A 12049-nucleotide genomic window follows, 5' to 3' on the forward strand; every position below is an offset into this window, starting at 1 on the left:
ATCTTACCTGAAGCATATTTGTAATTAAACTGTTTTATCACCACAGGATGAAGACCTAACTTACAAAAGATATTAAACTGCAATTTTTTACCAGCCACACAAGACCATGCTGTACATGACATTCATAGACTAAATAACTTGTTACGGGCAGAGAACTCAGAATCCAGTTGCAAGTGAAAAGTGATTTATTGTGACAATTAAATAGTGAAGCTGGGTCGCAAGCCAAACGTGATGATCAAGGTGAGTAGCCGTGAGCACACGGGGATTACGAAGTCCCGACCTGATCCAACTAGGGGAGAGGAATCCAACGAGACTTCGATGGGTTCCTAGACTGGACATAATCCGAGACAGAGGACTGGAAACAATCCGAGGCAGAGATCCACCCGACACACAGGCTCTGGAGAGACAACAAGCATGAGCCAGGACAAACAACGATCTGACAACACGCAGCCCAACACACGAGACAAATAAAGACAGGACAGAACGAGCGGCAGGTGCAGCCGCGCTGATTAGCTCGTCAGTCCCTTGGTTGCCGGAGCAACGCTGACGAGCAATCAGACAGGTAACACAAACAGACACGCAGAATTGAACACACGGATCCATGAACCGTGACATAACTATACTAAAAAACTAAAAGCTACAAGAATGAGAAAGTGGACTGTATGATGACAAAAGCAACTGCAGAGATGGAACCACTGAAGAAACCGATGTAAAACTTAGAATCTATTATACTGTATGTCTTCAGAAGACTTGTGCAGATGTTGTATGAAGTACTTTTTTATTTGGACCCAAACATGGTCACTATATACTTGCATGGAAAGGTGTTGCATGGAAAGATTCATTCTTAAATTCTCCTTTGTCTTTCAGAAAAAAAGCAGTAGTTTGGAACAAATGCGGTTGAGTAAATAATTACATGACAAATTACAGCAAGAGAGAGAGAGAGAGAGAAAGAGAGTGGGGGTTGCGGCATAGAGAGAAGGGAGGGAGGGAGGGAGGGGGAAGGGAGGGAGGTGAGATTTTTGGTATATAAAACAAGAGGTACAAAAGAGGGGTACAAAATGCCTACCTGAGTCTTTTTAAACTCTCTTATTCAGCATCACCGAGAATGAAACCAAACCCTGAGTACGAGTGACCAACATCTCATGTCTTTGTTCATTAGACTGTCAGAGGAGCATATCACCAACCATACAAGGTAAACTCTTCAATCTTTCTCCTGTCAAAAGACTATTCAACTTGGGAATTAAGAATTATTTGACATTAGAAAGTAAAAATACTTAGACGGTTGCTTGTTGTATAGGTTTATCATCAAGAACCTTTTTTGGCTGCCTATATTTCTTTAGAGTCTTAAAGCTTCTTGATGTTAGATTGTACATTCTTCAGATCTGTTCACCAGTTTTTTGTGTTCTTTTAACCTAAAAGCTAGGAATGTTCACTGTAAAACACTTTTTGGTTCTAAATGGAACTTTTTTGTTCATGAGTGAAGTAGGAATGTTTTAGTAACAACAACAACAATTATTATTATTCTAAATTCTAAAATTAATAATGATTAATAACTGTAATAATATACAATAAAAAAACGTGATACAAATGTATTAATTTACAAAAATAGATTATTACATAATAATAATTAATAATAGAGTAACATAGAAAAGCAGGAGTTTATATACATATATACATACATTACAGTCAAACCAAAAATTATTCAGACACCAGATATAATTTTTTATATCTTTTTACTAGTGGGTGCAGGACATTATTTATGTAAGTGAGGATAAAGTAAACTGTGACATATTATACCCGAAAATTCTTCATACGGTGGACTACCAGCAAGATTGATAAAACATTTGGGACAAAAATTATTCAGACACTTTGACCTGACCATGTTTTGTTTAAGTGTTTTTCTTTAATTGCTAATGTGAACTTTTTACACAACAGACTGAACAAAATTAATAATTTCTTGGTAATTGATTGACCTAATTTGGTATTATCTAATTGAGTACTTAAATTTAACAGCTGACAGCTATTCAACCTAACTCATTACATACCTTTCTATCAAAGTTAACTGACATTATCAAGATGAATTTGTTCTGACACAGTTTAACTCTGAGTTCTTTTCATATTTTATTACCATTTTCCAAACTATAGCGAATAAACTGTGACAATGTGAGAAATGTTGAAGGTGTCTGAATACATTTTGGTTTGACTGTATATAGCTTCAGTGGGTGTGAATCATAATGTGAACTGTGTTTTTAGTGAGAATGATGCAGAGAACTGCTCTGCTATTGCTCTGCTGCCTGTTACTGTCAGCGACATCTTCCCCAGTCCATCCACTGAGGTAAGACAGACCAAAACCAACTTTATAATATTTGATATTTTTTATTTTTAATGTAAGTTTGGTGTTTTAATTGGTGTAATTACATGTTTGACAACATATTCTGACAATTACCCCGTTCAGTAGTGTGTATAATATATGTATACTCAGCAAAAAAAGAAGAAAAGAAAAAGAAATGTCCTCTCACTTATAACTTCTTTTACTTCTAACAAATTTCTTAACGTGTAGATCAGGGGTCGGCAACCTTTTGGGCATGAAGTGCCAATTTTCATTTTTCTGGTTAACCACTGTGCCAATAATACCGCCCCACTGGGCATCTTTCTTCTGTGTTTTTCAGAGTCAACAAAATGTCTTTGTACTGTCCTAAGTAATTACAACTGTGATCTTAATTGACTACCGCCTGTAAGCCGTTAGTGTCTTAAGTTAGTGGTTTCATTCATTCTGTAATTTGCAACTGTTATTCCTTAAGTTATTCCTTAACACTAGAATTTGAGTGGTAACTACTTGAGCCTTGTTCAAATATACACAGTGTCGTTATATATACGAAACGGCCCTGAGGGTGCAGGTGTTCTGCTTGCAACTGATGGAATTAGGGGTGCCGAATTGTGTTTTTGACAAGACACGCATCCGCGAACCACTTCTTCCGCATGTTTCCTAAAACCCTTCGGCCACCAGATTGCGTTAAAACGTGAACACATTTGAAAAACGCCTAAGTGTCCAACACTGTGTATACGTGTGGCCAAATAAGGAATCAAGGCTTTTGGAGCTACGATTCGCTGTTGATATCTCCAAATTTTGTCATCTGCCAATTTGCAACCATTTTCAATCCATTCCCATTTCTCCTCTCGGGAGCATTGATCCTACATCTCAGCTATCTCTGTGAGCTGTGAGTAGTGTGTCACACTTAGATGACATGTTTAAGCAGTAGAAGTTTCTGCCGCTCTTGCGGCGGCAACCGCAGATGCCTGGTCAGCAAGGGTATTTCCTTTAACCTCACTAGAATCTCCCTTCAGGTGGGCTTTCACCTTCAGCACCACAACCTGTTTTGGGAGCTGCAGAGCCCTCAGAAGTCCCTCCACCTCTTGACCATTCTTAATGGGCGTTCCTGCAGACGTGAGGAAACCTCTCTGCTGCCAACCTGCTCGGAAGTCATGCGCAGCACCAAAGGCATAACGAGAGTCAGCATAAATGTTAGCCGTTTTGTTGTTAGCCAATTCACATGCTTTTGTGAGCGCGATCAATTCAGCTTGCTGAGCTGACATTCCCGGTGATAGGGCACCAGAAGCTAAAACTTCTGAGTCTGTGGTTACTGCCCAACCTGCCTCGCGTTCCCCTTTGTCCACAAAAGATGAACCATCAGTGTATAAAATCAAATCAGGATTTTGAAGTGTTCATCTACACTTAATGTTTGTACAATTTCTACACAATCATGGCAGTCGGGAATTGCTTCAGACGAAGCAAGCAATGTAGCTGGATTTGATGGAGTGGCTTTTTCAATAGGGATGTTTGGCATTTCTAGTGCAGTGGACCATTTGATCCATCTAGGAAGTGTTACACGAGCAGCTCTCCCTAGAGATAACAGTGTATGCACAGAGTGTGGGCAGTGAATGGTTATCTTTTGGTCAAGCACTACGGGTGATGCGTATTGCAAGGCAAAATAAACTGCCTGAACTGCTCGTAAACACGGCCCCCAGCCTTGTGAAACAGTGTCAAGTTGCTGTGAATAATACCCTACAGGTTTATTTTGATCTCCCCATTCTTGGGTTAAAACAGATGTCATGTAGCCTTTTTGTTCGTTCACATGCAATGTAAAAGACTTTCTGTGATCGGGCGCTTTGCATAAGGCATGTTTCAATTCCTCAAAAGCCATTTTAGCTTCAGGAGTCCAGTCAACTGGGTCTTGGGCTCTTGGATTTCCCTTTAACAAATTGTTTAAGGGTTGTGATTTTTCTGCATACCCTTTAATCCAACTACGACTGTAATTACATAGGCCCAAAAAGGATCTCAGCTCTCAAATGGTTTGAGGAATTGGATGTGTTTTAACAGCCTCACAGCAACTAGGTGTTATTCGCCTCTCACCCTGAGATATACTCTGACCCAAATAGATTACTTCTGCCTGACACAGTTGAGCTTTTTCCAGGTTTGCTCTGTGACTTTTGCTGTACATGAAATCAAGCAGCTGCCTGACATCCCTCTCATGTTCAGTTTTATCTTCTGAACAAATCAAAACATCATCAATATACTGAATGACAACTGATGTTGAATCAAAATCTTTCAAACGTCTTTGCAAAGACTGCTGATAAATAGTAGGAGAATTGTGGAGACCCTGTGGCAATCTCGTAAAGGTGTATTGTTGACCTTGAATTGTAAATGCAAACCATGATTGGATTTCTGCAATCAAAACACGCTCTAATGTTGAAGCTTGGTTTTCTGCTCGTGCCACATCTCTTGCAGTAATTAGCAATTCTTCAACAGTTTGGTGTCAGTAGGGAAGCCTAAACCCTCCTTCCTGTTACACACTCCTTTCCTAATTTCAGGAATTAACCCATTCAGCCAAACTGATAGGAAAGGCCCTCCTTTGCCCAGAATTTTGATAAAACTTGATGGCTCACAGCCCACATCCAAGCCAGAGTAAAGTGAAAAGGTCTCACACAATCGTTCAGTGTAATCCTCAACACTTTCATCTGTCTTTTGTTTACATCTCGTGATTTCATTCCAATCTGCTTTTTGCTGTTGTGCTTTTCTACACCAAGCCTTAAGTTTTTTTCCATCCTTCTTTCTCAGCTCTGTCATCAGTCAGACGTTCACAACTTAAAATTTCACCAAGAGCTTCTTTCAAACTTTTCCTGTCTGCTGATGACAGATTGACTGAGACTATGCTGAGCCCATATCTGACTGACAGAGAAAAAAATCTTTCATCTGTCTTTTGTTTACATCTTGTGATTTCATTCCAATCTACTTTTTGCTGTTGTGCTTTCCTACACCAAGCCTTAAGTTTCTTCCATCCTTCCGTCTCAGCTCTATCATCAGTCAGACGTTCACCACTTAAAGTTTCACCAAGAGCTTCTTTCAAACCTTTTCTGTCTGCTGATGACAGATTGACGGAGACTATGCTGAACCCATCTCTGACTGACAGAGAACAAATATCTTTCAGAGCTTCCAATCGACCTAAAGCTGATCTCGTATCTTTTCTGACATTTCCTACCTCCTTTGACCACTCATACACTTCTTTAGAAGTTGGGGGTGAATATTTGTACTGCACAACATCTGAATCTCTGAACTCACGATCCATTAACACATTCCCTTTTTTTGTTTTCTGAAGATAAACCTCAGTCCGCTTTTTCCCCTTCTTGATGTTAACCCTCAATGGTCTAAGCTTTGCTGTTGCCCCTTCGCAATCATCGGTGTCTGTGTCAGAATCTGAATCTGTGGTCATATCAGTGTCACTACCAATATCACATGCATTCAAATCTGGTAAAACCTGCGTAATTTGCTTCTGATCAACAACCCTTTGTGTATCTTGAACATTAGCTGTTTTAGTTTTCTGTTCATTTTCAAGCTGAGCTTTTAACTCTTGACATCTATCTTGAAACCCCTTCAGCTTTCTCTCCATGACTTCTTTGTCTCTGTTAAGATTGTCTAATTGCTGTTTCATTTCCTATTTCCTAAATTTAGACAAAGTGGCAAAAATCCAAGGAATTCGTCTTTATTCTCTGGTTTTCATTCTTTGAATTTTACCCCATGCTTTTTTGATGTCTTTAGGTTCCCAAAAGACCGCACTTTTGCACGTTGATTTTATATTTAGCAACTATTTCTTGTTCTGCTTCTTTGACCTTAAAGTGCTCTTTCAGTTGTTCTGTCAGCGTTTCAATTACATAATCTTTCTTAACTTCTGACTCCTCCATAACTGAAGAAATTATATAATCTGACCCAGTAGCCAAGCTACTCCCACAGCAGGTACTGAATTTTCATGAAATGTCAAAACAGAACACACTCACTCTGCTTTGCAGTAGTTAAGCCAGGAGAAGACGCGTGCTGGAGTCACCCTGGTCCTCACTCGTGGCCCGGAGTCAGAAGCCCAGTGGCCTGGGACATTCCACCATCTGGTCGTGCGAGAAACAATCCAGACTCTGCTCTTATGGAGATAACAGCAGTGTTATTCCATCCTGCCGACTACGCCAAAATGTTAGATCAGGTCTCCACGCCAGATAATAATTAGGATCCAGCCCCGGACGCCAGATCCCGTCAGAAAATATCAGTTTGTCCAGTAACAGAACAACTAGTCAGCAGCGCTGTTAATACCCAAACCCTGTTAACAGCAAGTCTTATCTGGTATCCAAAAATACCCAAAACGAGTGTTTAACAGTCTTCTGTCAGTCAAGAAGTTGACCGAGGAAAGCCAGAGAAGAGCAGAAGCGGAGACGAAGTGATAATGGTAAAAAGTAACAGAGTTTATTGAACAATCTTAGTTGCGTATGTCTCAATGTTCAAACTTCGTCTGGCCAGCACAAATTCAACATGTACTGTTATACCAAAACTGTTTCACAGTAGGGCTGTGAAATTAATTGCGTGAGATTGTCATTGACAATTAGGCAATATCGCGTTCATTATCGCAGATTGAATCTAATAAATGGATAAACAATAAAAATACTTAAATAATATAATGATAAATAATAATAAAAATAATCAAATGATAATAATAATCAAATAATAAAAATAATTAAATAATAAATCATACGAATGACTAATGATTAGGCTATAAAATGATTATGCGAATAAATGATTATAAATGAATAAGAAAAAACATAAAAATAAAAACACAACAAACACAATTTGCACGTGAGGATCTATGGATCCTTCATGTTTAAATCATGCAGTCTTCTTTGTAGCAAACATAACAAATAACAGTTATATCATTTATAATAACAAATCCTCTTAAATGAGAGACTACTTGAAATCATCAACAGTATTATGTAACAGCAAACCATTCTCATAGCATTCTGATTTTCTCAGAACATGACATTTGCAGCACTTGTTGGGATACAACTAATTAACAGTGTATGACTCATTTTTACGCTAGGTTATACGCCTCTATACAAACACAATGGCAAAGAGTAGAGTATGATTGGTATTAACAAAGAACAGCTGCCTATGAGAAGAGTATAAGTCTGTGCTGCTTCTGAGCGTACATTCAGAGCATAGACTGTATAAAAGGTTCAAAGTATGTCACGTTACCCTAATTGACAGAGCCTGAACTCTGCTTTTGTGTTAACTAGGGTCAGGGCTTGAAATTATGAACTACAGACACAGGATGTGAGTCCACGGCTTTTTGAGAGCATCTTATTTAATTTTTTCCCTTACTACATGAAATTTGTAAGGTAATAACAATGTTTTTGTTTAAAAACAGGGGTGAGACTGGGGCTAGTCGTCACAGTCATGAACCCATCCTGTGTATTAAGCGCACTGTATCTTTTATCAAATGTTCAGTAGTGTTTTTTTTTTGTACAAAATACTTAACAGAAATTGGCTGCCAAAAATAACCTTTACCAAACGGTAGTCTGCTCTACCGAAAATTGGATTAAAACCACTCCTGTCTGAAAACATCTTGTTTTGACTGTTCTATGTAGAAGAGAACTTGTTCTATTCTATGGGTATGTTCACATCTTACGAATATGTCGGTGATAAACACAGTGCTTCATGTGTTTGTTAGGTTCGGTCAGAGAGCAGCTGCAATACTGATGACCTGCTCTATTGAGGATCCAATGCAGTTGCCAGCAGATACTTCATCCCAAACACCAGATGCTGAGTTTAGGTCAGTCATTCATTCATTCACCTAGTGCTCAACAGTAACACGTTCTTTTCTACTGTGCAACAGTTCAGATTTCTCTTGCCCTGACATTTTCACTTGCCACTTGCATGCATGTGTCAGAAATATATATATATCAGAAATAAATATATATACATATTTTAACTGAAATTTTATTTATTTTGCTAAAAAATAATTCATTTTTAACAAATTGTTTAGGTTTTTAATTTGCCAAGACAACTATAAACACACTTTGGCTGCAAAATGGTGGTATGCAGTTATATATGGCATATTGCATTGCATATATGGCATTATAATATGGCATATTGCATACACTGATTACTGCCTATATCAGGGGTGCCCAAAGAGTTTAGCTACAGCTTGCCTCAACACACCTGCCTGGAAGTTTCTAGTATGCCTATAAGACCTTGATTAGCTGCTTCAGGTGTGTTTGATTAGGGTTGGAGCTAAACTCTGAAGGACACCGGCCCTCCAGGACCGAGTTTGGGCACCCCTGGCCTATATTGTCAACCAATTTTTGCTGACGCTAAAATCATTAGCGTCAATATCAAAAATCATTCTTGCAATTTTAACAAAACTTAACTAACTGTAAGACTGAATAAAAATGCAGCACTGTCACGCTAACAGGCATGTGACATTTCTGTTAACTGGTACAAAATTTCTTGCACTGTACTTTGGGCCATGCAAGTGGTTGAACCCTAATACCCGGCAGCCATGTCACCCTGTAGCCCAAGACTGGTTGCCCACTGAAGCTAAGCAGGGCTGAGCCTGGTCAGTACCTGGATGGGAGACCTCCTGGGAAAACTAGGTTGCTGCTGGAAGAGGTGTTAGTGAGGCCAGCAGGGGGTGCTCACCCTGTGGTCTGTGTGGGTCCTAACGCCCCAGTATAGTGACGGGGACACTATACTGTCAACAAGCACCGTCCTTCAGATGAGACGTTAAACCGAGGTCCTGACTCTCTGTGGTCATTAAAAATCCCAGGATGTCTTTCGAAAAGAGTAGAGGTGTGACCTCGGCATCCTGGCCAAATTTGCCCATTGGCCTCTGATCATCATGGCCTCCTAACAATCCCCATATCTGTTAATTGGCTTCATCACTCTATCTCCTCTCCACCAATAAACTGGTGTGTTGTGGGCGTTCTGACACACTATGGCTGCCGTCGCATCATCCAGGTGGATGCTGCACACTGGTGGTGGATGAGGAGATACCCACTGACACAGTGGTGTAGATTACGCGGGGGACGCGGGGGACGTGTCCCCCCCACTTTTAATATCACCTGATATCCTTGGTCAGAAATTGTCTAATCTGACTTCAAATAAAGTCATCTATCTCTGTCATAACTGTGTGATGTTTAAACACCATTTCCAGGTTTGAAAGGCATGCTGACGCCATCTTTACCAATAGCTACCGAAAAGTTCTCGGTCAAATATCTGCCAGAAAATTTCTTCAAACTGTTATGGGCAAAAGACTTGGGTATGTTTTTTATTTATTTTTTGGACAACTATAACTAAATCATTTATTGTTTTTAATTAAATAATTTAGTTTTAGGTACCCCGTCTCTGATCCACTTTTTTCCATTCTGCTAATTAATCTCGTGATTTAACTACATAATTTAATAATGGTGTGTCCCATGATGTTTAATTCTTTTTTTTTTTTCTGTCAACAGACCATGCACAAACTCGAAACTATGTGAAACGCCGGTCGGGCATATATGGAGACACCTTCAAGCAAGATGTGGATATGGATGTCATTGAGAGGGAACAAAGTTACAGAGAACCACAAAGACTTAAGTTCTCAGTAGTTACACAATGATTAAACATTAATAAAAAACTGTGAACAGTCTTTATACTTGCATTTGCCACATTTTACACTAGATTATTAAAACTCAGTTCACCCTTCATAGTTTTCTGTGCACTGTGTATTTTTACAGCCAGTGTTCAGAAGGTCTGCCACAGGAATCAGAAGTCCCAACCTAAAAATACACAAGCAAGCACATATGGTTGTATAGTGGTATAATCATTCCTTAAGCCACTCCTTAAAAACACTGATGACAAATCCTACCTGAAGAACTCGTGCCAAATTATACTGAAAAATAAAAATGTCACCTCTCACTAATAGCATTATTTCGAAGTTGACAAATCTAAGATGACATTACTCTCATGAATAATTACAAACACTTTAGAAAGACTATAGAAAAGAGAAAGTAGAACCTCAAAGCAACAATAAGATGAAATAATGTGTGAAGTGAATAACAATGTAGTGAACACACCTGTTCTCGTTCATCATCTCATGTTCGAGATCCACCTATGGGAAGGGCATCCGTACCTGACCTCTGCAGAAGCATCCAATTGCACCAAGTCTGGCTAGACAGACAGAAGCGCGCAGCCAATGCCAGGTAAGGCCCCACCCCCTTGCCTGAGAGCATATAAGGCCTGCACGCGACACTATTCTCCAGTTGTCATTCGCTTCTCGCGATCTCTGCACTTCACAGCTCGGGTTGGATTTATCACTGCTCACTTTTCGTGTCTTCAGGAGGACATATCGTCAAGATCAGCCTCCGCCAGACGTGACAGTCTTTTATTCAGCCCAGAAAAAAAGCTGTTTTTGCATCCTGAGCCGCCCACGCTCTGTGATTATTTTCACCTGCTCCCCTTTTCCACGGCTGCCCGCCACTGATTTTACTCAGTTTTTCGCCGGCATGTCGCTCTCCAAACCTACTTCTCTCGGGGGCTGCACATCATGGGCCTGCCCGGCCGCGTGCGGCGCGCTGATCGCCGCTAAGGATCCGCACCCCTTCTGCGTGGTCTGCTTGGGCCTCAAGCATGCTGAAGAGGCTTTGGAGAACACGGAAAACTGCAGCCATTGCCTCACGTTGCCTAAAAAGCTCCTTCGGCGCCGTCTCAAAGTTGCCGCGACCCAGTGCGTCGAGCTCGGCCTTTCGGACTCGGATGGGGGACACGGTGATGACGACGCGCTACCGGGGGCCTCCCGGGGCGCAACGTCTCTCAACTGGGCTGACCAGCCCAATCCTGTTTTTCCCGAAGAGGATACGTTCTCGAGCCGCAAGCTCTTCGGACTCCCTTTTTGCCCCCAAGCCCCTGTCCAAAAGACGGAGGCTTTTTCATGGAGAGGGCGACCGCCCCATTCTCGTGGCTGCCCGGCCCATGCGTTCAGTGGACGTTGTGTGCTCTCCCCCCACGTTCAGGGGGTCTGTTGTGAGGAAAAGTTCACAAGCAGTGTCACCACACGGCACATACTTTGTTCCCCTCACCCAGTTAATAAAGGCTTCGGCCCCTGTGTTCCCCAACACAAAGAACACAATAAAACAAACGAATCATACGAATTCGTTTCAGGGAGAGTACATCTCTCTGCAGAGAGAGAACATCTCTCTGAATCCCTGCATGTCGCCCCTGGTCTGTCCATTATAGGGCGCCATTGCATCACAAATGCGCAAACTGGGCGCACGAGAGAATGCCAGCGCTTCTCCGGCTCTGGTGGGGACACTCGCGAGTTACGAGTCGGCCTGGCAGACTGTTTCGGCTCCCGAGTGGATGATGCGAACTGTAATGCAGGGCTACAGACTGCAGTTTGTAATAAAACCCCCGCATTTCAACGGCGTTCTTTCCTCTCACACGGAGGAGAGCGCCGCTCACATTCTAAATGAGGAAATCTCTTCCCTTCTATTAAAGGGAGCGATTCAGGTGGTGCCCCCCAATCTGATAAATCAAGGATTTTATTCTCGTTATTTCCTGGTTCCAAAGAAGGACGGTTCTCTCCGCCCCATTTTGGACCTAAGAGTGTTGAACAAACATTTGAGGAAATACAATTTCAGAATGTTAACCCACGGCACTCTGACCCGCACCATAAAACAGAACGACTGGTTCACATCG

General features: G+C 41.1%; 1 protein-coding gene across 2 annotated transcripts; it reads left to right on the forward strand.

Annotated features, from left to right (window-relative positions):
* Positions 1–196: 196 nt before the first annotated feature.
* Positions 197–10047, forward strand: LOC107669017 (VIP peptides-like). Of its 2 annotated transcripts, none has more exons than XM_016461107.1 (6): positions 197–562; positions 1095–1192; positions 2254–2335; positions 8043–8144; positions 9528–9632; positions 9826–10047. In XM_016461107.1, exons 3-6 carry the CDS (start codon positions 2259–2261, stop codon positions 9911–9913), a joined length of 372 nt encoding a protein of 123 aa, XP_016316593.1. In that variant the 5' UTR covers positions 197–562; positions 1095–1192; positions 2254–2258; the 3' UTR covers positions 9914–10047. The 2 variants fall into 2 exon arrangements, with proteins under 2 accessions (XP_016316593.1, XP_016316592.1); XM_016461106.1 differs by lacking the exon at positions 197–562 and adding an exon at positions 608–709.
* Positions 10048–12049: the final 2002 nt, after the last annotated feature.

Source organism: Sinocyclocheilus anshuiensis, unplaced genomic scaffold, assembly GCF_001515605.1.
Source record: "Sinocyclocheilus anshuiensis isolate Anshui unplaced genomic scaffold, SAMN03320099.WGS_v1.1 scaffold192, whole genome shotgun sequence".
Lineage (NCBI taxonomy): Eukaryota > Metazoa > Chordata > Actinopteri > Cypriniformes > Cyprinidae > Sinocyclocheilus > Sinocyclocheilus anshuiensis.